This window comes from Oryzias latipes, chromosome 19 (assembly GCF_053564925.1).
Source record: "Oryzias latipes strain Hd-rR chromosome 19, Olatipes_Hd-rR_3.1".
Taxonomy (NCBI): Eukaryota; Metazoa; Chordata; class Actinopteri; order Beloniformes; family Adrianichthyidae; genus Oryzias; species Oryzias latipes.
This window is the reverse complement of record NC_136255.1, coordinates 5,636,872-5,664,826: the sequence shown is the minus strand read 5'-3', so window position 1 is coordinate 5,664,826 and position 27,955 is coordinate 5,636,872. Positions and strand designations below refer to the sequence as shown.

Below are 27,955 nucleotides of genomic sequence, written 5' to 3'. Positions count from 1 at the left end.
GGTTGTTTGTTTCAATACCTTGAAAAATACATAAAAATTGAACAAAAGAATAAGGTGTGTGTGTCTTCCTTTTGTTTTCTAATTAGTACATCAATGCTTTCAACGTGTTTTGAAAAGTAAATTTAAAATTTGCAATCATAACTGTTATTAATTGACATTTGGGCCAATTAAACCAGACTGCACACCAAAATTATGTATTAAATGTTTCTCATTCATTTACCATGTTGGAAAAATAAGTCTATATTGCCAATGTATGTCCCTATTATACATGTGGTGTAACAAACAATTATGTCAGACACTACTTAAAATTCATAGTGGCATTATTGGTTATGAGGGAAACGAACTTTAGGCTACAAAATGAAATGTGAAATGAAAATACAGAGCCCTGGCAGATGTCGACGCTACGTAGCTATGTAGTTTGCCCAAGTTGTGTTACCGTAGTGTGATGTCATCATTGGACGGACGCTATGTTTGTGTTCTTCAAAACTTTATTAACAATTGAGGTATCATACATAGAATAACGAACAGTAACTATATAAATGTTACCTCGAATAACAATCACCATTGCCGATCATAAAATATTAATAGAACATAAAATAAACAAATGAACATAATACAGACAATAAAAGGAAAGAACATGAACCATCCAAATAGTTTAATACTTGTTAGGGGTTCTCATTAAGTTTATAAAACCAAATAATTTTAAGCCATTCTTCTGTTTCAAATAATTGAGTCATTGGAAACAAAAACAGATCTTGTGGTCTATTAGATGTTAAGTCGGACACTATGTAGTTTGTGTTACAGTAGTGTGACATCAGCATTAGTTGCAGGACTCCGAGAAGGACCCCGAACGGTTATTGTAGGCCAAACGGTTATTGTACCTATTCCGGCCTCAGCACCGTGTTTGTTTCTCCCACGAAAACAGACAACATTCAAACTTTGCAAAGATGGATTTGTGCATAGAAAAGGAACACTACTAGCTCTACGGAGAAAGTGTGTGTTAGCCTGGGCGAAACTTTTAACTTTATAACTTTTTAACTGTATTATAATAAAGTTACAAAAATAAAAAATGGTTTTGCATGGTATAGGCCCTTAAAGACAAAACCTGATTTTTTATATTACTTCATTAGTTTCGTTTGAAGTTTCAGACTGAAGATGAGGGGGTGTTTAGAGGGATGATGGTGATGAAGAGAGAAGTGAGGGGTTAAATACAGAGGGAGGGGAAAAAAGAGGAAGAAACAGTCATTTCATTCATTCTAAACAATTTTTTGCCATTTGAAACATCTTTATTTAAAAAATAGTTTAGTTTAAATTACTTTTTAAATGATTCCCTTTTCACTCAAAGCAAAGAGATACATTTAAGGTGGTAAATAAACCTAGTCTTATTTGATTTGCATTTTCAAATTTGATTGTAATAACTGTCCATCTGTGAAGAAAACATTAAAACAGAAAATCACCTTTTTTTGTTTCCTGAGTTCCTTCAACACAACACCATTAACAACACAGCAGTCAAACTCAAAATGATGGAAAAGTTGAATAGTGCTATATAAATAAAGTTTATAATTATCATTAAAAATATTGGGCCAAATACCTTTTCCAAAATAAAATTAAAAATAGGTTACATAAAATAAAGATTTGCCTTTCATGAATTAATATAGTATTGGACAAAAATGAGAGGAGTGAAAAACAACAGGCTTTTATTCCAGAAGCTGCTCTCATGACTGCAGCATCTTAGTCCAACAGCTGATCTGTGTTTCCCGCCGGGTGTGGTGGCGCGCGCCTGTAATCCGCGCTCATGGAGGCTGAGGCTGGAGGATGGTTGGAGCTCAGGAGCTCTGAGCTGCAGTGGACTGTGCTGATCGGGTGTCCGCACTGAGTTCGGTACCGATATGGTCTTTCTGGGGGAGCCCGGGGAGACCAGGTAGTCTAAGGACGGGTGAACCGGCCCAGGCCGGAAACGGAGCAGGTCAAAGCCCGCGTGCCGCTCAGCAGTGGGATCACACCTGAGAGTAGACGCTGTAGCACAGCCTGAGGAAACATCCAGACCCAGACTTTTGATCTACTCTGTACTCTTCATCAGAATATTCTGACAAGAACTCTCACAGTTGTTGATCCAGCTGGAAACTTTCTGGAAACTTTACGAAGTCTTCTCTTTTTAGTGAAAAAACATTGTTTCTTGTTGCTCCTACACCGCCCCCTGCTGGACTAGAGAAGGAACGACGTCAAACATCTGTTTTTTTGGATCATTTGTACAAGAAGATAATTGGAACATTTATGTAGACACATTTGATGTTTTTCCTGATGTAAATATTATAATGTGCTTTGTATTATGTGTATATTATGTTTTACTTTATGTTGTTTTTTTTGGTTGTGCTACATTTTCGTGTTACTCATTATTTATTTGTTTTTATTTATTTAATATAGGGACAGCTCATATTAATAAATATTTCTGTCAATATGCCAGAATTAGCCAAAGAGCTATTTTTTCATCTACAGTCCATGGGTAGATGTTAAAATCCCCCTAAAAGATCAAAATAAAATTACATATTTACATGACATTACATATATATATAAAACAATGCATTCAATAAAATTAGCAGTTACCCTAAAAACAAATTGGTGATAAAACAATCCAAAATCAGACAAATTTAAGAACATATGCACACATAAAAGACGATAGTAGCGAGGATCGGTGATAGGAGGTTTACTCAGTGTTGACAGCCCTGATTGTCAATAAGCCATTTCTTTAATTGCGTCTTGAATAAATTATATGTGTTTTGATTTCTGATAGTTACGGGTGTGAAGTTCCACTCGGTAGCAGCTCTAACAGAAAAAGCAGTCTGACCAAAAACTATTTTTCTGAAGGGAATGATACAGTCTCCTCTGACTGCACTCCGAGTTCTGTTGTGATCAGCTGTCCGCATGTTAACAAACGGGTGAAGAGGAGGGGGATGATAAGCCATGAATGATTTTGTACATGAGACAGAGATTTGAAAATGTGAAAATGTTTTCCCAACTCAGTAATCCATTTTTTTGTAATGTTGGACAATGGTGAAATATGTTGGGTATTTTAACCAAAGTTTTAACAGTTTGTTTGTATAATGTTTGGAGAGGTTTTAAAGATCTATTGCAAGCCTGTGACCAGACAGGCCAGCAGTGCATCAGAAGAAAAAGTTAAAATTGCATAATTTTGACAGTAAGATTTTGTGATTAACAGTGTCAAAAGCCTTCTTGAGATCCAGGAAAACAGCACCAACAACCCCTCTCGGTCCAGCAAAATCCTGATATTTTCTGTGAAAAAGCAGGTGGTGGTCTCCGTGAAGTAATTTGCTCTAAAGTCAAACTGCATAGGATGGAGAGAATAGAGTGTGGTGTTGAGGTGGTTTATAATTTGTTTATCTCCCAGTTTTTCTGCAATCTTTGACACTGTCTGAAGAATACTAATGGGTCTGTTGGACATGGAATTCTTACTACTACTGTCTTTTATCTATTTTTTTTAAGTCGTTTATTTATTATTTTATATGCTGCTTGCACTGTGGGGTGAGAGAAAAGCAATTTCATCTGTGCTGTATGTCTTAAGGATGCAGCATATTTGACAATAAAGCTGACTTTGACTTTGAAGGTCTCCACTCTTAAAAATGGGAGAGACAAGGCTGGTTTCTAAGTGCTCAGGAACGTTTTTTGTGAGAGGGACAGATTGATGATTTCGGTAATGGGGTGTGTCAGTGATGAACAGAGGTCCTTGAGCATCACTGTGTCCAAACCAAAAATGTGTTTGCATCTGGATGTTATTACTGCTACTGTGCTTTCAAACAGAGAACAAATTGAGTTATTCGATGATTATTGCACTTTGGACTCAGATATTTTTGTTTCCTTTCTGTTTTTATCCTGTTTCAGTGGACTGTCGGAAATCCTGCACATATCTGCATATGTGTGTTTGTTTGTTTTTTACCATAGAAGAAAATGTGTTTCCCTTAAGCTGTCAAAAAGCAGTGCAGCTCTGGTCATGTTTATTTTGGAGTAAATTATTTTTAAAAATAGTTTTTTCCTGCTTTCCTACTTTCTGTCCGCCACAAACAGATGAAGCTTTTTGCAACAGCAGCATCCTCAGAGCGTTATAAAGGGCCAGCAGGCACCACCTAATTTTATTGAGGCATCTGATTGGCCAGTTAATACCTTTAATGATTTACAGGATTGAAAAATAAAAGAATAGGATTAGGAAGATCTTGTTTAAAAAGATGTATTAAAACAAGAACGATTATTCTGACAAATATCTAATAATAAAAATATACATAAAACCAAAATACTATTAAAATTATATAACAAATACTATAAATAATTATAAATATACTAAATAGTATATAAAATAAAATGTACATCTATGGGATTTTGGCTTCTTGGAGCAAGTTGGTACTTCCTGTCTGGAATACCAGAGGAGAGGGTTAGTCAGTTCACCTCTCATATACAGTCTTTGACACCATAGACAGCATATTTGTAATAATTTCTATGATTAGACCTGCCAACAAAATGTGACCCAGCCTAACAGTCGTTTTCTATCATTTTATTTGATCAAAAGTTCATTAGCCTAGCAGTTTTATTTTGAAGGAGGCGACGGAAGCAACTTCTGTAATATCCGGTCTGAACCGGAATGGCTGTCATTTAAGAACTTTCGGAGAGAATGTTGTAAACACAACGACGTAGCGACTGTAGGGTCTTGTTTTTGGTTCAGACATCAGCTGCGGATTGAAGGGCTCCGGGAATGGACGAGTGTCGTCTTCAGGAGCCGCTGTTCACCTTTGGGGTCATCGCTGACGTCCAGTACGCGGACATTGACGACGGTCAAAATTACAGCCGCACAAGGGATCGCTACTACCGGAGCAGCTTACAGCTGCTGAGCAACGCCCAGGACGCCTGGAGGGAGGCGCGCGTGCAGCCTCTGTTCGTCCTCCAGCTGGGAGACCTCATCGACGGCTTCAACGAACCCCGCGGCGCTTCGGAGCGGGCTCTGGACGCGGCGCTCCGGCGGTTCGAGACCGGCCCCGCGCCGGTGCACCACGTGTGGGGGAACCACGAGTTTTACAACTTCAGCAGGAGCGCGCTGCTGCGCTCCCCGCTGAACAGCAGGCTGCACGCGGACAGCGGCGCGGGCGCGGCCCCGGTCCGGCCTGACATCTATGCGTACCGGTTCACACCGGTTCCGGGTTTCACGTTCGTGGTGCTGGACGCCTATGACGTCAGCTTGCTGGGGAGGGAGGAGTCCAGCGAGGAGTACCGCAGTGCCATGGAACTGATCCGGAAGTACAACCAGAACCAGGACCTCAACTGTCCCCCAGGTATGATGACAGCAGACCCAAGCCGGAAACCGCAGCAGACATCGACCACCTGATCTGTTGAACATAAACAGATCACGTTTATGCTGAGGATAAATGTCATATTAGTTAAAAAAATAAAAATCCAAATCTTTTTCGGGTTTAAATTAGGCTTATCTGTCAGAAAAACAGACATTTAGTAAAGGAAAATGACTGATGAGCAGAACCTTTGTTCAAAAAGCATTCATTTTAATTAAAGTTCTACTCCGACCATCTTTTGATTTATTTTCAAAGCGTTTTCAGTGGTCTTTCAATGATGAGATGCTGTTTTTAGCTAAAACCAGAAAATCCTGTTCCGTTTTCGAGGCCATAGTTTCTGCAGAGCGGCAGGAGTTTATTAGAATCGATGCACAAACAGGTTTTTCTGGTATTTACAAAAAGCAGCATCAACGCTTTAATTAAAAGATTAAATGATGATCGGAGTGGGACTTTAAGATGAACAAACTCAAACTTCAGTCTTTTCACATTTTATTCACGTTTTGACTAAACCACAAACCCGTCACAAGTTTGACTTGCTTTGTTCTTGTCCAACAAACCTGAAAGAGTCACATAAAAAACGGATTGATTTCATTTTTACCAGCAGGATTTCCTCTTGTCCTTCCAGCCTTTGAAGACCTCAGGCAGCGGTTCACCAGGTTCAACGGAGGCTTCAGTAAGGAGCAGCTGGACTGGCTGGACTCGGTCCTGACCTCTGCAGATGAGAAGCAGGAGCGAGTCACCATCGCCAGTGAGTGCAGCTGTTTTCCACAGCCGTGCGTCCCGTCGCCCTCAGGGTTAGACTGTATAGAGAGACCCAACTCCTGAGTGGGAGAACAAATGTCTTTTGGGCTACAATCAGACTTTTAGACAAAAAGTAGTAAAGGTTTGTGTTTAAAACTGGGGAAATATTCAGAGGAAACTTGGCTGCAGTGCTTCCAAACCCCCAGGCCGCAGACAGATACCGGTCTGTGGGTCACCTGCTACCGGGCTGCACGGAAACAAAAAGCACAACTTGCATTCATTCAGTTTGTTTATCATGTTTATTATAAGACTGTCTCCACCACATCGGTCTACGACTCACTCTAGACGCTCGTCTTGGCATTCTCCTTGTTCACGTGTCGTCCCAAAAAAAATAAAGGGAACTCCACAAAAACACAACTTAAACCTGAACAAATGAAATCGTCTTTTTTTTATGCTTCATTCTTTACGAAGCTGCACATGTCAAAATGGGATTCTGTACTGTTTCTTCAATGAATCTTCACTAACCAGAAATGTTCTTTTTTTATGGAATCCTCTTCAGTAAACTACCTTAAAACTGTCTTAATCTAGGCTCCTTGTGGGCTCGTTTGTTTTCTGGAAGCTAAAGAAAATCAAATGCCAACTTCAGAGCCGATCTGTGAAATTCTAGTCTGATGTTTAAGACCCACTGATGAAAACTGTGTTTTTGGTGTTTCTAACATGTTCATGTGGCGTTTTTCTTATTATCGAGGAAATATATGAAGAAAATTGAGCTCAAAATAGAAATTCTTGATTATTTCTTCATTTAAATGGTTGTGTATCAGGAGCAGATGAAAAACGGCTGTTGGAAAAAGGTCATAGTTGTGATGTCACAAATACGCTCTCAGCAACAGGGAGGGGAAGGGGGGGTCGGGTTGCTTTGTGCCCACAGTCCAGCCCAAAACCTAGAGGTGAATTTCGAATGAACTCCTGCCGCTCTGCAGAAACTATGTCCTAGAAAACAGCCCAGGTTTCTCTGATTTTGGCTAAATCCTGAATTACAGATTAGTTTGACAAACTTCCATCCAGAACAATTGGAACGGTTTTAACAAACCAGTGAGAACTTTGCCAGCAGACCAGGACCTCGGTGTCGATCTGCAGCCTCCTTCAGAGCTGATGAGGCGTCAGGACTCTGGTTCTGATCCCGCTGTGGGTCTTCGAGTGGGTTCTGATGAGTGTTCTGCAGAACTGGAGGATCTCGGTCTGCCGTTTGCTCTCTGACGGACAGAAAGCTGACTCATTTTTTCTTCAGGGAGTCTTTGATCCGACTGTTGACGGCTTTAATGTCTGTCCCCGCCCCCCCAGGTCACCTCCCCGTCCACCCCTTCTCCACGGACGCCGTCTGCCTCGCCTGGAACTTCGAGGAGCTCCTCGCCGTCATTCACTCGCACAAATGCGTGGTGTGTTACATGGCGGGACACGCCCACGACGGAGGATACCACCACGACAAGGACACAGGGGTGCACCACCTGACTCTGGACGGGGTGATTGAGACTCCGCCCTACAGCGATGCCTTTGGGATCGTCTCTGTGTATGCGGACCGGATGGAGCTGAAAGGAAGTGGGAGAGTGCTGGATCGGCTCTTCCTGTTCTCGTGACCACAGCGCCGCCGTGGAGGAGGAGCCATTACGGAGCAGCCCCTATGGTTTTTAGCCCATCAGCTCTTCCACAGATTTACTCAAATCCTTTAGATTGCTGCTTTTCTTGAAGTTGTGGGTCAGAACCGACCCGGGTCTGCTGATGTCTGCAGCCTCACGGTTTGTTCTGACGGCGAGAATCCTGCCGAGTCAGCACCTCCTGAGTCACTTTAGAGGAAGACAATGTTCCTCACAGAAACATTTAATTCCCTTTTAGCCTCGAAATGTTGATTTAAACAAGAACAATATATTTATTTTCAAACGAAAGCACTTTTAGTAGAAGTGCTGCTTTGATGAAACTGCACTCATGAGTTATTTTCATATTTAAAAAGAGAATTGTGTGAACTGTTGCCTTCTGCAGTTTCCTGTGATGAACTTTTCCAAAAAGATAAGTTTTTATTTAAAAATGAATTGAAGTGAGTTCATATGTTGGTGATTATTTGATCTGCAGCAATAAAAATGTTTTCTTTCAAATATTTCCACTTTTACTTTATCGGGTTTAGAGTCTGCCTTCATGTGATGCATTCAGGTACATCGAGCAGCTTGAACAACAAGTTGTGCCAAAAAGAAAACTACCAGATAGGGAGTTACAGTAGTAAAGTAGGGAATTTCTAGTTTATTAGTTTGTTTTGATCATTTGGTGGAGGAACTCTCATCCGGCATCACAAAATGAAAGTCTGGACATTTTTAAGTCCAATTTGATCACGTTTTATGCTTTTTCACAGTTTTCAATTTACAGTTTGACTTTTCAATCTTTCTGCGAAATACTGACAATAAGAAAGAAAGGAAAAATCGAGCACATCGAACCAATGAAATGTAAAGATAACTACAGAAATGTGGTAAAATACAGAGAAAAATCAACGTTTCTGGTTGTTTTCATCATGAAATGCATCTCAGAAAGTTTAGTGGTAAGTTGTAACGACAGATAAAAGTGATTTAAATGTCAATCTTTGGGGGTTTTTGTAAGTGAAGCAATAAGAAATGAAAATTGATTTAAATTTACAAGTATATTTTTTTAAAGATTTTTTCTTAAAATAATAACTAGTAAAGTAAAATAAAAACCTTAAATATCACCAAAATGAACAAATAACTACTTTTAGTACCTTTCATTGTTACTGGAGTACTTTTTACGCAGGAGTACCAGTATTTGAGTTTTTTTTTACATAAAATCCATCTTTTAGTCATGTAGATGGCGATGCAAACAATAGGGGCTCAACAGATGAAGGACAGTACTTCATCTATTGAGTCAAGTAACTCAAATACCGGTACTCCTGCGTAAAAAGTACTCCAGTAACAATGAAAGGTACTAAAAGTAGTTATTTGTTCATTTTGGTGATATTTAAGGTTTTTTATTTTACTTTACTAGTTATTATTTTAAGAAAAAATCTTTGTAAAAATATACTTGTAAATTTAAATCAAAAGAATGTATGATGAATTGTAAATTTCTCAAATCTTGTTACGAAAAGTATTTTCATTAAAAAAATCAAGCCGAACAGGTCTGAGTTTGATAACGGAGTATTGATCCTTTTTCTCTGCACAGACAGTCTGCAGACCGGATAGAATGGGTCGCCTGCAGCCGCCGTGCCGTTCCACCGTCCTGCATGTCTGTTCCTGACGGCAGAACTCAAGAACGGACTTGTCCTGTTTGTGTGAAACTGGGTTCTTCCTGGAAGGAACAATGCAGTTTTTCAGGACAAACGCAACAGCAGGAGGATTCAAAAGACACGGAAATTAGAGTTCCTGCAGAGCTGCTCCAGTTTATTTTTTGCCTTTTCTTTGCCGTATTTGTATAAAATTCAAATCTAGAGCCAAAAAGCTGCTTTAGAAACTTTAAAAATCACATCTAACATTAAACTGAGTGAGTTGTATTTATTCTATTGTCAAGTTCAGATTCATTTCCATTTTTAGTTTTTTCCCAACATTTAGTTTCAGAAAAGCTTCAGAAAACTGATAAATATGTGAGCCCAGATCAGTACACTTTCACCACCATGCTTGACAGAGTTCATTATCTATCGTTCTAATGGACCTAAACACAAAGACCAGTTTAATTTTTGATTGTTTGATTTTACAAATCCTTTATCCAGCAGTCTGATAAACAACTTCTGATTGGCTGATTTACAATGAGGAGGAGGATGAAGATACCAGAGACCCGCAGACTCTGAGACGAAGATTTCTCTACAGTGTGACGGAGAACAGCAGGAGAACTTCATTTGGAGTTCTGTTCTCCTCTGACTCACTTTGAAGTCCAAAGGGTTGAAAAGTTTGAACAATCCTTCACACTGTTGTGTCGGCCTGGGTCGTCTTATTGATGGTGCCTTTTCCTGAATGTCCCTGAATGCTGCAGAACTTCTTCAAAAATGTTTCACTTCATCAGCCAAAATCTGCACTCTCTGCATTAGAACTCACTTTGTCTAGAACATCAAATAAAAAAATAAATAAAAAAACGACCTGTCTTTAAAGATAATGTTGCTACTCTAAAGTTGTTTTATTTGGTCAAAGTTTCTTGTTAAATATTAAGTAGACGTCACTTGAATTACAAGTATGACTTAAAAATACATTTTAAAAGTATGCCATATTCCAAATAAAGAAAAAATATCCAAATCTATTTTTTTTAGCAAAGTCCAAAAAGGAGAAAAATGATATTGTCAGTGTGTATGGAGCTGTGAAAAAAAAACATTCCTCTAATATTTTTCCATAAAAGGATTTTTCTGATTAAAGATTGTTTGTCTAAAGTCAGGCACTGGATTTTTCCACAACCCCTGAAGGCGGCAGCGCGCAGACGTGGCCGTGCTGCAGCTGCTGCGTTGCGTTCAAGTGACGCAGAGTCCCGTCTGGAGTGCAGAGGACGAAGTTTCTCTAAACTGCAGCCCGAGCGCTGCGGCCGAAACGCATCAATGGCGACTCCCGGTCCTAACGGCAGCTCGGCGATCTCCGGCGGCGTGGTGGGATCCACGTCGCACCACTTCCACCAGCAGACGCAGGGCAGCAGCATGCAAGGTAACCCGCCCCCAACTCTCGACACCGGGCTTCGGTTGAGGGAAAGATGGCTTGTGGGTTCCAGAGGCGAAAAAACAACAACACAAACACACGGGGAAGAAACCCAAACACGTCAATTAAAACCTACGATAGGCGCATTTCCGGTAGGATCTTTTCAAAATAATAGACTTGTGTTTACGTAAATGAAGTAAAAAAAAAGATACGATAACAAAAGTATCTAACAAAATTATTAAAGATATATATAATGTTAGGGTTATTACATTTATGATGTATTATCAATCTTGTGTTTAGTTTTTTGTGTAATAATTTGGAACTTATTGATGATGTCAAAGTTATGGATCCGTCAATGGTCTCAGTAATATGTTGCTGTGATGTCATGTAAACAAAAATTAGTCAGGAATGTAATGTGGATTTTTTTTGACATTTCTTTTGTATATGCCCCGTAATTTACTGTTACAGTTTATTCCCACAGATTTAAAGTTCAATCTGTTTCCTGGGTTTGATCTTTTTTCCATCTATACATTGTGTTTGAAATTGTTTTTCTTTAAATTGTCTTTGTTTTAAGCATTGGGTCTTTTAACTTACCCAAAAATTAGTTGGTTATTCTTTGTTTTTTTGTTTAAGATTTTTTTTTAATGTTGACTTTGTTTCTTTAACTGTGTTTTCATCACTTTTATAAGATGTGTTAAACAGTTACTATTTTAAAACTGATAGGACGCGTCTTTTACTTTGAAGGGCCGCACATCAGTTTCCGTTCGTACTCCGTATTTTGCGCGGGCTTCATCTTGCTCGGTGAGGCTGTGAGGCTACAACATTAGCGGCTCCCGGGTCACCCAGGCCCGCTGCAGCGCTTTCACGCGTCTCACTCCCGAGTTTATCTTTTGCCCAGAATCCCTGAAGTGTCAAACTTGAGAGCACGAGACCGACGCGCTCGAGCCGGCTCGTTCGTTTAAGAATGCTCCAGGAGGCAGCAGGCCTACTCCAAAAATCTATTTCACTCCCAGCTAGGCCAACTTTGCTCCCCCGCCCCGATGTCAAAGGCAACAACAAACATTAAACTGAATTAAGTTTGAAAGTGGGGAACATTTAAGCAATAAACTGGCTTATTTTCGTTTTGTTTTGTCCATCTTACTGCTTGTTTTATCTTTCAATGTTGCCTTTAGGGCCATTCGGTAAATTCTAGTCTGTTCTTAATGTGAAGAAGCTGAGTTTTATGAATCTCCATGTACATCTAGTGTTGCTGCTGTACTTCCGAAAATGTCGATTTTAGTTTCAATGAAGTGATTTTATTTTGAAAATAGCAAGTTTTGTGTTCATTCCGAGACTTACTTAACAAGTCTTACTGATTTTTTTTTTATAAATCAATTTGTGACAGACACCTCGTTTCAAATGTTTTATTTAAACCTTGCAGAAACCAACACCTGCTGGAGATGTCAAAATGAAACAGGTATTCCTTCCTATTATACGATCATCTTTTTTTTAAAGGACTATGTTCAGATCACGTTTTGGTCCATAAATTCATGTTTTCTTTTACAACCCCATCTTTTCCATCTATTGCTCATTTTCTTTAAAATCAAAACTGTCTTATTATTTTTGTGAAAGCCTCCATCTCCTCCTGTCTTTTGCATGCTTTTCCCTTCCTGTTGTACGCTGCAGACGCAGCAGGCAAACCTGCGTCTGCGCAGACCTTTCTGCTGTGTTGGAAACACGCAGCAGTTGGAAATATGGGAAATATCCAAATCACGGTCCATTTAGAGGATTATGGGTAGGGCCCTGAGGATTGTTGATCGATGTGGTTTATTGGGTCAACAAGCAGGTCAAACACCAAGCTGGAACATCATTGTGTGTTTTAGGTTTACTCCACTTTGCCCTGGATTGTAAAAGCGAGCTGCTAGTCACATTGGACAACATGGAATCAGCAGTTTCTTTGCTTTATTATAAATTTAAATAAACTTAAGGCTTTGTCACAATTGCTCTTACGGGTCTGCAGGCGAAAAATGGGCAAACCTGTATGGTTCCGCAGGTGGCCCACACGAAATGTCAAATTCGTAGATTGCTTGGTAAACCTGTAGAGCAAAGATTCTGCGAGCAGCAGGTTGTAGCGAACACTTAAACAACATATGGGGGGGGCACACAGATGCATTTTTCATGTTTTCTCCCCCCTCCAATCCTGTGCACTGCTCAAAGGGCCTGTTGGTGCTATTGTAAGTGCGCAGCCTTGCACGCTCCAATTTAGGAAATTGGACAATAAAGAGTGTAGTTTGTGTGGGCATCTTACGGTGTCTTACGAGCACTTACATATCACGCGCAGGATTAACCCTTGTGCTATTTTGTGGGGTCCATATGACCCCATAAGACAGTGCACTGAACCTTTTTTTTTTTTTCAAATGATTCTATATCTTCACTGGTGTCCATGGATTACATGAAATCATCTCCACCTTTATCCACCTTTGTCCTGGTAGGGATAACACGTCAATGTAAGGGTGGGGTCATCTGGACCCCACAAGATAGCACCAGGGTTATGGAGCCAGAACATGCATCGTACTGACGACTAGAGTGTGGCATAAGGGCGCCGAATGACAGTATCACCAGCTTACATCATCTTTACAAATATTTCAGGATACACTTACCACACGCACAACAATGGTGCGTTCATTTTCACCACCTCCCTAAAAGTGGCCTAGAGGGAACTGCAAGACACACCAGCGCTTCCCACCAAAAACCCACAGCACCCGTGCGGGTGGTGATGGGGGAGTAAAGTGCTGCACAAACCAGCGGTTCTCCGGCTCGTCTGCACCACCCACTGCTCTCTGAAGACCAAATAGATTCATCAACACCTAGGAGACCAAGGAAACTTTGGGAGATGTCACTTTTGTTCGTCGCTTCTCATCATCTCTATGTTCCCAAGAATCAAAAGCCTCAACGAGGCTGTAAAAAATTGTATTCAGCAAAAACACAAGTCTCAAAACAAAAGAAAAAACGGCTCACAAAAGGTCAATCAGCCAGGCTGAGACCAGAGGAAGGAGATCTGCTGCTTCTGGGGAGTCAGCCCATCTATAGGATGAAATTTTAACCCTACACACTTTCGTCTGGGATGTCTGTAAAAGCGACAGGAATCCATCTCTGCTGCTCTCCTGGCATAGGAGTGAAGGGAAATGAAGACTGCTGTTGCTCTGATGGCTCCACAAAGTGGGCCTCACTCCAATTTAACTGCACAGCCTCACCTGTCTTTTCAAGTCCTGCCCATTCCTTTCCTGTGCTGTGAATCCGTCTTTGAGTGGTCCAGTTTCTTGTCAAGAACCTTCTTGAGATTCTATTCGACTGATTCCTGCCACATCATCTGACAACTCCTGAACCTGGTCCCTGAACCCTTTCTCTCTGTTCCTCTGAGAAGGAATCACTGCTAATGGATGTTGGAGGTCAAAGAGGCAGTTGTCTCAGCTGAGCAATGCAGGGTCAGTCAGGAAATGTATGAGAAAATGAACTAATTCTTTTTCAAAAGGTTTAAAGGTGTGCAAAAGTCTAATTTAGCAGCAAAGAAGAGCCTAAACATGCACCAAAGGGTTCCTTCACAGAGTTTGTGATCATATCTGTCCTCGAAATCTTGTGAAGTACATGTTTAATTCTATCTTACTTTTTTTAACATTGTGAGTAAAAAAATGACCTGGCTATGTCCCCTTTTTGTTATTAAAAACTGTTATTTCCGTTAGATCATGTCAGAGGAGCTGGCATGAGTGTGTGAATGTGTGCGTGAATGGTTCAATGGGACCGTGACTGTAACTGTAAAGTGCTTTGAGCCTTCGAGGAAGATAGAAAAGTGCTTTACAAGTAGACGGCATTTACCATAAGATGATAAAAGCACCCATCAAATTTGCGATTTTGTTCTTCTCAAAAAAAAAGCACTGTACATGCAGCTGGCAATGACTTTCAACACAACCTCGCAATTTGAGGACACCACAAGAAGAATCAGCTCACAGGGAATCTGTGACTGTTACCATAGAAACCTGCCACTGAGTTGTTACAATCTTTTGGGACTGAAATCCCCCCAGGGCTGCTTGGTCCAGGTTAATTTCCTAATCATGCTGACGTAAAGGCTCTTCAGTTCTCAGAACTACAAATGAGGGTCAGTGTTCACTTGCCAGTGAACCTTGGTGCAGTTCACTTCAGTGTGAATGAGAAGGTAAGGGGGCTTTTACACTGGCATGCTTGGTTAGTCTCAGTAATTCTCCTCAGGTAGTGTTGTAAATCAGAATTGAAAGCTCTTCTGATCTCAAATTTGCTTGCTAATGAGGGTCAGTGTTTACTTGCAAGTGAACCCTGGTGCGGGTTACTTCAGTGGAAATGAGAAGGTAAAGTCACTGTCACAACAGCATATTTGATTGGTCCTACAGTCGGTCTCCCCTATTAGTATTATTTAGCAGGTGTAAAAGCTCAACGGGAACACAAGGTTAACAGACAAGTAAAATATTAGAACTTTATGAAATCCATGGTTTGTTTTTTACGACAAAAAGAAAAATCATACCTGTATTCTGTACCTCATTTATAATGATAGAAAACCACCAGCAACTGGTGAAGAGTTTAGTAATGGTTTGTTTCAATTTCACACATAACTTTCACCTTACAGTTATAAAGGGCCAGCACTTTAAAAATGTAAGTTTTGTTGTAGTTTCATATTGAAATCTTACTGAAGCATAAAAACCAAACATTTATTAACTGCTTGTTAGAGATGGATCATTTATGATGGTTCTGTGCAGACTTGTTGTGGCTTCACTCCCTCTCATAGTGTTCTGGAGAACATGCAGTAAACTGCTCTTTTTTTTACCTCAGGGTTTCAGATAAGCCTGTCTGGACTTCCCCAAAGTAAGCGTCAGACCAAACACACTGTCCTCTCTCTGTGTGGGAACCTTCAGTAGTCTAAAGTGGTTTCCTTCCCTCAAATCGACTCACTGAGTCGGGTTTGAGACTCCAGATTCTTCTGTAGTGCATATGGGTAATGGGATTACAGAGGTGTGAAGGAGCCACTGTACACTATTGGAAAAGCCTGCGTGGTGTCCTGGTAGCGGGGGAGTCTGTCCACTGTCGTCTGGTTTATGGTCAGTAGAGAATGTGCGTGTTTGCTGGTTGGGCAGATGAAGACGACTCAACACTCATTTTCAGCTGTTGCCTTAAGCCAAATGACGCTGTTCTCTGGACTTTAGCACCATTCAGTTACAAAAGATGCGTTCCAGGGATTCTGTTAGTGCTGTTGGAGTGTTGAGTCCCTTTCATCTCATGGGAGCTCCTTTGGGTTGAGTTGCACATTTTAATCACTGGAGTTGTTGAACGCGGTGTCACCATTCTGCTTCCTACCCTCCTGTTCTGTTGACCACACCCTGCATGGATTTTCTTTAAAGCAAACATCTCAACCATGTGGTTCAACATCTGGTCCTTTTTGTTCAAACGAGAACGTTGCTTGTCTTCAGCTTGCATCTGCACTTCCTCAGTTCCTCTACAAGCTTGAGATAACCCAAGTAAAGTTTGATGTTTTTAGATCATGAAAGTTCCAAATCAAGCCCTTTCGGGGTTATCTCAAGTGTTCTGCATCATGGCATTACTGAACCCAGACGAACGGTTTCTCGCTCCTGCGTGTGTTTGATGAACAAACGCACAGGTGTGTCAACATTGTGGTTGAGGAGGATCCAAATTCAGGTGAAGCAAAGTCTAAAGCTAAAGAACGAAACCTAGACATGAGGAAAAATCTAGACAAAATCTTAGAACAGAGGGAAAAAAAGTTGATAAAACCAAAAAATTAGAATGATTGGATCCAGTTTATTGTGTTTTCCATTCACAACTGTTACCGTTTACTGTGCGGTCTGCAGAATGGTATGTCCTGGTTAGCTGGCATCTAACAACCCACCTGTTAATGATGTGGAGGCATCCAGCCCGGCCTTTTGTTCTGAGGGTGTTGCTGGGGAACTCCTTCTCTTGTCTGTTCTAAGGTGCCTCCATGTTCCAAGGAGGTCTTTGGAATGCCCCTCCTCTTGTCTGCCTCTCCTGAGGGGTCATAAGGAGGCCTCTGGACACCCTTAACCAGATTTTACCCTGTTAGGCTATTGACTGTATAGGAGAACTGGAGTATCTACTGGCTCAGTGAAGTCAAAATCCCATATACAGTACAGGCCAAAAGTTTGGACACACCTTCTCATTCAAATGAAAGAGAAGGTGTGTCATTTGGTCTGTACTGTCTATAAAGAACTAAACAGCTCTTACCCAGTCATTTATTTTGTCAGAATAGCCATTCTTGCTCTTGCCATTCTTTTTTGTTATTGTTGCTAATCTGTTTTTTTTCAAGATATGTGTTCTGTTGTGTGAGTTATTTGAGTTATAAACTGGCCAATCAGATGCCTCAACAAAACCATCTGGTCACAAATTGAACGTTTGAAAAATTTGATTTACAGATTCTCCTGAGGCCACTTTCAAGTTTTAGGGGTGTGGACTTCGAGCAAGCTCACTCCTGATTGGCAAGAGTGGTTGCCATAGAGATGTTGACTCAGACCAACTCGGACCAATCACTGTGTTATCTGGCTCCGTATTGAGAAAAAATGGTGACTGAATTGACTGGAGCTGGAAGTAAACCATTTTTTGTAGGTGATGTCACACTCACTTGGCCCAGTTCTTTTATAGAGTAAATGGGCTAGAGTTGTCTGTAAAAGGTATTTTTCACTCCCAACCTTCTGCATGCCCCCTCCTCTTACTTGGTATAGTGTGTCTTAGGGCGTCTGGGCATTTTTTGAAGGGGGGTATTGTAAAGGTTGTGGTTTCATTACAGTTTGTGTTTAGGTTATTGTTAGTTTTCTGGATCTGTTTCTGTATACCTCGATGACAACTCTGTTTAAGTCTACGTTTATTACAACTCTTGCAGATAACTGACCCTTTTCACATGAAGATTCAGTTCTATGCCATATTTTTTAAAAACTTTATTTAATGAATTTTTTTTAGTTTCTGTCATAAAGTTCCTTTTCTCCTGCACTTGGTTCCTCCACAACCAGAGTTCATATGTGTAAAATGCATGTTTGGGCAACCTGGATGTGTTCTGCTTTGTCCCGGCAGGCAAACGCAAAGCTCTCAAGCTAAACTTTGCCAGTCCTCCTGTGAAGCCAACATCGCGGCTCCCGCTCCAGCCCACAGCTCCATCTTTCCAGAACCCTCACATGTAAGTGAACGCACACTAGGGTTAGGGGGCAGAGGGTTATCGTGATGCAAGATAAACCGCATTAACCAGGCATTATGATTTATGAATATGTGTTATGTCCAGAATCCCTGGACAGCAAACCCAGCGGCAAAACCGCAACATAAGAAACACAAACGGCTAACGGAAAAGCATTAAAATTCAGCTATATTTAATGTGACTCCTCCAGCTTGGGGGTTACTGCCCCAAGTGCTCCCAATACCACAGGCACCACTGGCACCTTCACTTTCCATGCTTTCTCCAGTTCTTCTCTGAGTCCCTGGTATTTCTCCAGTTTCTCATGTTCCTTCTTCCTGATGTTTCCAACAGCTTTCCTGTGTTCTTTATCCACCACTACAATGTGTGGTTGGTTCTCTGTTACCATCCTGTCAGTTTGGATCTGGAAGTCCCACAGGATCTTTGCCCTCTCATTCTCTACCACCTTCGGAGGTGTTTCCCATTGTGACCTTGGGATTTCCTATCCATATTCTGCACACATGTTCCTGTATATTATTCCAGCCACTTGATTGTGGCGCTCCATGTATGCTTTCCCTGCCAGAATCTTACACCCTGCAGTTATGTGCTGGATTGTTTCAGGTATAGGCTGTAAGCACAGGCTACACCTTGGGTCTTGTCTGGTGTGGTAGATCTGAGCCTCTATTGCTCTGGTGCTCAGGGCTTGTTCCTGAGCTGCCAGGATGAGTGCTTCAGTGCTGTCCTGTAGGCCAGCCCTTTCTGGCCATTGGTAGGACTTTTTGATATCAGCCACTTCAGTTATGGTTTTGTGGTACATCCCATGCAGGGGTTTGTCCTCCCATGAGGATCTGTCCTCCAGCACTGCATCCTCTGCCCTCCATTGCCTGAGACATTCACTGAGCGCACTTCTACTGTCCTGCAGCCTCTTCTTTGCAATCATTAACTTCATCTCATTTCCTCCTTTGGTTCTACAGAGAACGTCTTCGGACACACAGTATCGAGTCGTCTGGAAAGCTGAAGTTCTCTCCTGAGCAGTACTGTGACTTCACAGCAGAGGATCTGAGAGACCTTGGGGAGATTGGGCGCGGGGCGTACGGCTCAGTCAACAAGATGGTCCATAAACCCACCGGTCAGATCATGGCTGTGAAGGTGAGTTGCTTTCTCCACTTTCCCAGGGATTACAGGTGAATTACAGGAAATTAGCCAAATTTGCTATAACCTGGCACAGTACATCTTTTCACGATTCACATGATCAAAGTGCTTTTGTGCATTGTCCCTTTATTTAAAATAAATAAACTCTTAAACTTATTAAAATCCATTCATTTGTTCATATCCTTGAGATTGCACACAATGAACAGGCATCCAGGACCAACATTTCACCTTAAAGTCATTTAATTGCTTCTGGTCATTAGAGTCAATGGAAAGGAATTTCAGAATCATATCGACCGTTTCAGTTGACAAAAACTTGATTCTGACCATTGTAACTGATGACTGGAATCTACTTCTTACCTCTGAAAAGAATAGCTCCAACCATATTGGATCCTTTTACAGAGTGCTATGTTTAATGAGTATTTTGACTCATTGTATCGGATTGTTTGTTGCTCTTGGTTCAGAACTCACAACAGTGAAAACTGAAAGCAAATAAGCAATGCTGATGGTGTCAGCAAGAACACAGCATTGTTGTATTGGTTCATTTACAGTGTATATGCAAAAAAGGAGTCCAGGAAAGGAGTACCACATGGCTCTATTTTAGGACTTCTGATGTTCTGCATGTATTTTAATGAAGTTCCTTCGTGAGTGATGTGGACAAATACAAATGTGTTAAGCAAGAGATGGACCTTTATAATGCAGAGGCAAACAGACTTGCTCTTCAGCTTTTGCTTCAGAATCCACTGGAGTTACATTATTTGCACAAACGGTTAAAGAGTTACAGTTGTCTAAAGAAAGTCAACACTGAATCTAAAGCTTAACTATTACAAGGTTAAGTCCACAATCTGGACTCACTTTTTTACCTTTGATTTATTCCAGAACTGTCCCCCAATACTTCTTTTTTACAGAAATGTTATCAAATGTTAAGGCTGGACATAAAAACTTCATTTTTTAAAAGGTTTTCTCTGCTTTGTTTTGTCCAAAAGTCTTTCAGCTCTTCCTGTCTTTGCAGAGAATTCGCTCCACCGTAGAGGAGAAGGAGCAGAAGCAGCTGCTGATGGATCTGGATGTGGTGATGAGGAGTAGTGACTGTCTTTACATTGTCCAGTTTTACGGCGCCCTCTTCAGGGAGGTTTGGCAAACTGAATACAGCCTTCTTACAAAATAAAATGGATTTAAAATTTAATTTCCCCCCAAAACAACCTGTGAATTTCTGCTGTAGGGGGACTGCTGGATCTGTATGGAGCTGATGTCTACTTCATTAGACAAATTCTACAAATATGTATATTGTGCGCTAGATGACGTCATTCCAGAGGAAATATTAGGCAAAATAACATTAGCAGTAAGCAGTTTGTTTTCATGTTTTGTCCTCAAATTTTACAACTCATATTCTGGAAAAGTTGGGACTTCAAAATAAAAGTGGATAAAGTTAATGCTCAAAGACTTCAGATTACACCATTCAATATTTTGTTCACAACCAAATGTGGAAAATAGAAAACATTTGAATTGCATTAACCTTCAGCGGTTCTCTAGTCTCAAAGATCTTTATAATTGAAAAATCTGGACTACTGATGGTCATTTCAGCATCTGAACTCTTCAAGCCATGCTGCCCTGGTGCTGCACTACTGTACATGAGTCCTGTCCTGAAACACTCTCTAGAACATCACATTTGGACTTCTCCAACCACATAACATAGGGGTTGGATATTTTAAATCAGTGTTGCTCCACTGAACATACCACCATATTGAAGACCAAACACAATCCCAACTGTCCCCAGAATTTGGGCTACTGTTCCAAGTTAAAACATCTCAAACTGACCACTCGTTTGTGTTTTGTCTAAATAGACGGTCAAAGCACTGAACCACTTGAAAGAAAACTTGAAAATAATCCACAGGGGTAAGTTACTGTTTCCATTACATCAATATCTATCTTTACTGGTCAACGTTGTCCCTTAAGATTGCATTGTCTGACTGATTCTTCACAGACATTAAACCTTCCAACATTCTCATGGATCGAAGGGGTAACATCAAACTCTGTGACTTTGGCATCAGCGGTCAGCTGGTGGACTCCATAGCCAAGACCAGGGATGCAGGCTGCCGGCCGTACATGGCGGTAGGTAAAGCCTTAGTCAATGACTAGATACTGCAGGCCAAAAATGGATAAACCTGCACAGGGCACACAGGTGGACTGCAGAAAATATCAAGCTCGTAGATCGTTCTGTGAACCCGTAGAGTGAAAATGTTCCTGCATATTTTTTCTCATGCTGCGGCTCATGCAAGTGTCTCGTCGGTGTTGGTTCATGTGAAACTGTGGTTTTCTTGTCTGCTATCTCACTGTTAGAAATAAGAAAATGAGACAATAACAACATAGTTTGATACATCACTAGCACACACTTTGCATGCGGTCAGCAAGGAACCAGTACCCGCACCTTATTAATGACTAGATTGTGGTGTGAGGACACCGTATGACAGCATAATTTTGTATGTCTTAAGTGTGTAGAACTTACATTAGCCTTAAGAATAGCTCAAGAGACACCACACCCATGACTTAACTGAGGAGAATCAGATCCTGAGCATGGTTGTAAAGGCCTGCATACAACCAGGCTTCAAGCTCCTTTTTGTACAATGTTTTAAACTAAGCAACATTCAGTGATACTGTATATGCAATGACCTTCTACACCCATTACTGACTTCCATCTTTTTTAAAGAGGTTGATAGATTTACAAGTAACAACCTTTTATTGGAATTGTCGTAAAAGTATGAAGTCTCCAATAAAAATTGTGTTTTTCTTTTATCACTCATTTTTACTCATGCAGTAAGTGACTCCGCCCCTCCCACGAACAGTTCTTGCATATTTAAATGATTTACTGCCATATTATGATTTATTTACATAGAGACAGTTTATATAAATTTTAAACAAGCGAAATTTCCTGAAAATGTCAACCCAAAAATGTAAACTCTCGTTATGGTTTACACTTTAAGTTCATTTTTATTACTAAATTACCGTTTTAAAAATAAAACAGAGATGGCAAAATACCTAATAAAAAGCTGCAAAGGTGAAACGTCTAGTTTTATTTTATACTTTTTATCTTGTCTACCAGCTGAGAATTAATGTAAAGTCTGTTTTTTTATAAATGTCCAAAATTACGGGTTAGCATATTGTTTTTTGTGTTTCATTCTTGTCATTTTTGACAATTCGAACTTGCCATAGTGACACTATACAGAGCATTCCAAATTGTTATACAAATTTTAAAAGATAAAAAAGATAAAATTGATAAAACTACTAAAATGGAGACAATTTTCAGGTCTTTAAAATCTATCAAATTTTGTGGAACTCTGTTGTTCTACATTATGAAGCAGACAAACATTTCTAAGCAATATGCTAACGAAAAAGGATCTCTCTGCTGCTGGAAAATTACGGCTGCAAAGGACCCAGACTTACACAAAGACTTATTTGAACAGTTTGTTCATTGACGAGTGCCGTGCAACCCTAGATGGTCCAGATGGATGAAATAGTGGGTGTTTGGTGGATGGACACCATCTCCCAGTAAGGCTGCGACATCAGCAAAGAGGTGGTGGAGTCGTGTTTTTGGGCCAGAATCATGGAGAGAGAGCTGGACGGCCCCTTTAGGGTCTGAAAAGTAGAACTCTGAAAAGTAGGTGTAGTTTCTGACTGACTACTTTCTTCAGTGGTCCAAAAAACAGAACAGTGCTTTCCGGCACAAAACCCTCTTCATGCATGACAACACACCATCTCATGCTGCAAGGAATACCTCTGCACCATTGACTCTATGGGCTTAAAAGAAGATAAACTGATGGTGTGGCCCCCATCCTCCCCTGACCTCAACCCTGTTGAGAATCTTTGGAGCATCCTCTAGCAAAAGATCACTGAGGGTGGGAGACAGTTCACATCCAAACAGCAGGTCTGGGAAGCTAGTCTGACACCCTGCAAAGAAATTCAAGCAGAAACTCTCCAAAAACTACAGTGGATGCATGAATTGTGAAGCTGCTACAAAATAAGGCTCCTATGTTTAAATGGAACTGGACTTGTTGAGACGTTTTTGATTGAAATAGCTTTAGATTCGAGTAAATATGACCTCCTAATGCAGCAAATTCAACAAACGACCATTTTCAGGTCTTTAGAATCGATCAAATTTTGTTGTGCTTAAAAATGCGGAACAGTCCATTTGAAGGTTTTTATTGTTAAAAGAAGTACTGTTATCTATGTTCTATAACATTTAATATATACTCTAATTGTTAGTGATTTGAAAATTATGCTGACTTAGAAAAATCATAGAAAAACATAATTTGTATAACAATTTGGTAACTTTTGCAGTTCCTTTTGTACACATTGGGTGTCAGTCTATACACAGGATTTGTTGACCACTCAGTTAATGTTCTTGATTTTGTAATAAATTCCTGCAGCATAGAGCAGAATTGATGATATATTTCTTTTCTTCTATTTCTCTTTAAAAACCACATAAAACACATTCATATATTACATTAAATTTCAGATGCTAGTAGCTGACCATAGAGAGTCGTAAGTTAAATGGGCTTGAAATAAAGCCCTAAGCTGTCTTGTCACTGTACTTTTTCCTTTTTTCAGCCTGAAAGGATAGATCCAAGCGCTTCCAGACAGGGCTACGATGTGCGATCCGACGTTTGGAGTTTAGGAATCACGCTGGTAAGACGATTCTCCGCTCTTGGGCTGTGGATGGAAAAGGGGAGGTCGCCATCAGCTCTACTGAACTCCTGTTTGTTTGTTGTCAGTATGAGCTGGCCACAGGACGGTTCCCTTACCCCAAATGGAACAGTGTTTTCGATCAGCTCACTCAAGTGGTCAAAGGAGAGCCCCCCCAGCTCAGTAACTCAGAGGAGAGGCAGTTCTCCCCCAAGTTCATCAACTTTGTCAACCTCTGGCAAGTTTATATATCGTATATATAAAAAAAGATAATTGGATATGTGCAGTTCAGCATGCAATCGCAGACGTTTGCTGTATTTTTTTGTCTTCAGTTGATATATTTGTCTTTTCTTCCAGCCTTACAAAGGATGAATCAAAAAGGCCAAAGTACAGGGAGCTTCTGGTGAGCTGGCATGAACCGTCAAACAGGAATTCATCTTGTTTTAGACGTTTCAATCAGAATGAGACGCTTCCACGACGTTTGTGTGTCTTTCCTGCAGAAACACTCCTTCATTCTGATGTACGAGGAGCGCTTTGTGGACGTCGCCAGCTACGTGTGCCGCATCCTGGATCAGATCCCCGCCTCTCCCGTCTCACCTATGTATGTTGACTGATGCCCGGGGGGAAGGGGCAGGGTGGCGTGGGGGTCGCTCTGAGTGCAGTGATTGGTTGGGACACTAAGCTTTGGGATGCTCGTCCAACATTGCTTGCTGAGGGGAGGGGGGGGGGGGGGGTCCAAAAACCACAAAATATTTTAAGCCAGAAGAACTTGAGGACGTTACGCTCTCTTAGCAAAATGCAACGCCTCCTTTTGCCTGACCGAAGGAGGAACACGTAAATACTTGAAATCACACACACACAAAAAAAAACAGTCTACCAAATAAAATGTTGTAAAACGCGCAAGCCTTTAGAACAAAACAGCCTGACTGTCATTTCATCGTGTGTGTTCACCATGCAGACATACTCTCACATGTGTTGAACTAGAGGAGACTTTGGGGGCGTGGCTTAACCTCCTTATTTGGCCTCTTCTTGCCCTGAATATGCAATCTGTTGGAGCTCAGTTTAACTGTTTGTTGGACAATCCATGCTCTGGTGCTGACCTCAGCGCGTTTTTTCCACCTGTTGGTATTTAGTCACAAAACTAAGCATGATGGTGAAGCAAAAACACGACTCGTTCAGGCTTCCAGCTGCTAGAATCTCACTGGCGTTCGTTGAAACCGATCTATGAGGATGTTTCCGACTTGGTCGATGTTTGGCTGAACGGGACAGCTGAAGACGAGCTGAGCAGCCTGAAGCCCCTTTTGCACAGTTGTCTGCTTTAGTCTTCCTGCCACATTGAGTTTGTAGAGCCCTCGGAGTGAAAAACCTTTGAAGTGTTAGACGTGCGGCAGAAAATTACCACTCATAAGAAGTTTCTGTTACTGGACACTGCAGAAAAGATGCTGTGTGCCGTCGATGCCACGAAGACTTTCCTGGCACGTTTACACCGGGGCTCACAAACTAGCGTTTTGGGCTTCCACATTCAAACCTCGTTTTCACGAGTTGCAGGTTTTTAGGTACATTTTTGGGCTCCATGTACAAAACACACGGTCCTCGAATGAAAGTTAAACCAGTTGAACTTTGACCAATCAGAGACTCGGATTTGGTTGTGATGTACGGATGCCGTCATTTTCAAAACACAGAAGTGCCAAAAACGCTAAGAACCCAAGTTTGGACTGACTTGAAGGTGCTGCACTGCTGGAGAACTTTTTGCCATAATTCACCTCATCAATAGGCCAGAAACACATAGACGTGTTTGATTCTCTTATTTTTATTTTTCAACTTTTCTATTAATTTGTTTTTGATTTGCATTTAAAATCTGAAACGAAAGCCAAATAAAGTCACTTTTACTGTTAAAGCCATATTTTTCTTTTTCTTGAAAGCTGCCTAGCAGTTGCTCAAACGGAGAAACGACACGAAACAAGGAAAGAATTGTCTGCAACATTTGAAGCAACTGTTTGATTTAGCACAGGATTGTCTGTCAAAGCAGGGCCACATGGCGGTTACGGCGTTCTGTCCGCCACTTCTGGAGGCGCTGCAGAGATGAGACACAGCAAACAGTAAAGGAGGCAGAAGGAGGCGACTGTGTGGAAGGGCTCAAACTTATCCACTCTGTTCGTGGGGATTTGACTTAAAGGATCTTCTAGTGTCTTCACCAAAACTAAATACTTTTAAAGAGCAGTTCTGTTTGAGTTCAACATCAAAATTCAAGTATTTTGGCCCCTGTTTACAGACAGCTAAAGGTGATAAAATGTTTTTACTACTTTACAAAATAAAAATAAAAAAAACCTATTATATATTTGTAAAATATTGTTTTTCAAAAGACTATATAATAAATTAAGGGTATAAAAACATTTTTTTAAACTACATTTTTATCTTTTGCCATTCTTTGAACATATTTAACACTAGAGTTCATTTAAAGTGACAGAATTTGACCTAATGAAACTTTTAAACAGTTTCAATTAAATGTGGACTAACCAAAGTAATTTTTTTAGCTTTGATGGAACTCAAGTTAGTTTTACTTTTATTTTGTTTTAAAAACTTATTGGAATTAGTTTTTTGATTGAGATTTCATTTCTGTAAAAGAAGCAGTTTAGTTTTGTGACTAAGGCAAAGCGAACAAACGCCAGAGGGACGAGCGCCTCGTCATCTGATGGTCATTTTCTTTATTTTTATGTAAATGTTACAATAAAAATCCATCTAAGCTGCTGCTCTTGATGTTCTCAGAAGTTGCTCCTGGTTTGTAAAGGTGTTGCTCAGGTGGAGGGGTGAACCTTCTTCCTCTGTGACATCACCGCACAGTTTGAGTGAGCAGTTTTTCCATAGTTTTAAAACCAACAGGCTCCACCGCCGTACGCCACATGAAAAATGGAAATCTCTGCTCACACTGAGCATGCTCCAGTTTTTCAACACCCGACTCATATCTGCCTCCATGTTGAACAGGTCACTGTTGCCAAATGCACTAAAGGTGTCAGTGAGGTTTCTTGGTTTGATCACTGACTGTATATGAGAACTGGACTGAGTGACCCCTCCCCCCGGCGTTCCAAACAGGAAGCACAAGGGGTTATAAGAAGCCAAATCCCATAGACTTCTATTGGAAACAAACAGCTTCTACTCAGTCATTCTGTGAGAATAATCGTCTTCCACTTTTTTTTTCAACATGTTCAGGATAATCAACATTTTTGTCATGCTTTTATCTGTAGTTCGTCATAAGATGGTCAATCAGACACTTCAATAAAAAGATGATGTCTCACGTTGAATGTTCTAGACGTTTGATAGATTTCATGTAGCCCGCTTTCAGTGGTAGGGGTGTGGCCTTCCAACAAGCCCTCACCTGATAGGTGAGAGCGGTTGCCATAGAAACGTTGACAGAATTTAGACTAATCACTGCTCACAGATGTCGTCGCGAAAAAAAACGGACTAAATTGACTCTCGTTGGATCCAGGAGTACATCATTTTCTATGGGTGACGTCACAGTCGGTCCAGTTCTAATATTCAGTCAATAGGTTTGACTGTCGGTAAGCCACGCCCACCAGAGACATTTGTAGGGACATTGGTGTTTGAGTGCAAACGACTGTTTTCATTGAGCTGCTTTATGAACAGCAGTTTTTAAAGACAAGGTCACGCATGAACTGATTGCATGAAAGATGCACCAAAAGTGAGCAAACTCCAGATTATGGGATGGAAAGCTTTTGTCTACAGGTCAAAAGGCCACACACTGCTAAAGTTGACTTGATGTTACACGTGGCTACTTTGATGTGGTTACTGAGGGCTCGATTTTGGAGCGATATTGTATGCAGTTGTATATTTGAAAGAATGTCATTGAATATTTTTAATAATCCCATTAAAAGAATTTGTAGAAGTTGATGTTCATTGCGATCCAAAATGGAAAATGGTCATTTTTCCGAGGGGTGGGGGTCTCCATTGCCTGAAAGGTCTCCATGTCTGATCACATCATGTTTGAAGAAACTTTACTTCCATCTGGAAAACACCAGTTTCCAGAGTCCGTGTTGTATAAATTGCAAAATATTAGAATGTTCATATTAGAATAAGATAATATTAAGGCGCAATGAATAATAATTGTATGTTTATCAAGGGTTACAAATAAAGTTCCCATGAAAGAAGATGGAAACCTGTGTGGTTGT

At 40.7% G+C, this 27,955-nt stretch overlaps 2 protein-coding genes across 6 annotated transcripts; both read left to right on the top strand.

Annotated features, from left to right (window-relative positions):
* Window positions 1-4,564: 4,564 nt before the first annotated feature.
* adprm (ADP-ribose/CDP-alcohol diphosphatase, manganese-dependent) lies at window positions 4,565-8,236 on the top strand. Its single transcript, XM_023949256.2, has 3 exons — window positions 4,565-5,333; window positions 5,974-6,096; window positions 7,431-8,236. The coding sequence occupies exons 1-3, from the start codon at window positions 4,760-4,762 to the stop codon at window positions 7,721-7,723; spliced, it is 990 nt and encodes a 329-aa protein (XP_023805024.1). The 5' UTR covers window positions 4,565-4,759; the 3' UTR covers window positions 7,724-8,236.
* A 2,296-nt stretch (window positions 8,237-10,532) lies between these two features.
* map2k4b (mitogen-activated protein kinase kinase 4b) lies at window positions 10,533-27,942 on the top strand. Of its 5 annotated transcripts, XM_011488449.4 has the most exons (13): window positions 10,533-10,759; window positions 12,171-12,206; window positions 15,587-15,619; window positions 17,849-17,951; window positions 18,917-19,091; window positions 20,104-20,223; window positions 20,314-20,433; window positions 20,936-20,987; window positions 21,076-21,203; window positions 23,697-23,774; window positions 23,861-24,009; window positions 24,129-24,174; window positions 24,272-27,942. In XM_011488449.4, the coding sequence occupies exons 1-13, from the start codon at window positions 10,657-10,659 to the stop codon at window positions 24,383-24,385; spliced, it is 1,257 nt and encodes a 418-aa protein (XP_011486751.1). In that variant the 5' UTR covers window positions 10,533-10,656; the 3' UTR covers window positions 24,386-27,942. The 5 variants fall into 5 exon arrangements, with proteins under 5 accessions (XP_011486751.1, XP_011486752.1, XP_004080717.1 ...); XM_011488450.4 differs by lacking the exon at window positions 12,171-12,206; XM_004080669.5 differs by lacking the exon at window positions 15,587-15,619 and having other exon boundaries at window positions 10,534-10,759.
* Window positions 27,943-27,955: the final 13 nt, after the last annotated feature.

Bases quoted from the DNA above. Each gene is read 5' to 3' on its own strand.
- adprm (XM_023949256.2), top strand. From the start codon at position 4,760: ATGGACGAGTGTCGTCTTCAGGAGCCGCTGTTCACCTTTGGGGTCATC. The intron at 5,334-5,973 runs GTATGATGACAG...TTGTCCTTCCAG, and splicing joins GGACCTCAACTGTCCCCCAG to CCTTTGAAGACCTCAGGCAG. The intron at 6,097-7,430 runs GTGAGTGCAGCT...CCGCCCCCCCAG, and splicing joins GGAGCGAGTCACCATCGCCA to GTCACCTCCCCGTCCACCCC.
- map2k4b (XM_011488449.4), top strand. From the start codon at position 10,657: ATGGCGACTCCCGGTCCTAACGGCAGCTCGGCGATCTCCGGCGGCGTG. The intron at 15,620-17,848 runs GTAAGCGTCAGA...TTGTCCCGGCAG, and splicing joins CCTGTCTGGACTTCCCCAAA to GCAAACGCAAAGCTCTCAAG. The intron at 24,175-24,271 runs GTGAGCTGGCAT...TCTTTCCTGCAG, and splicing joins CAAAGTACAGGGAGCTTCTG to AAACACTCCTTCATTCTGAT.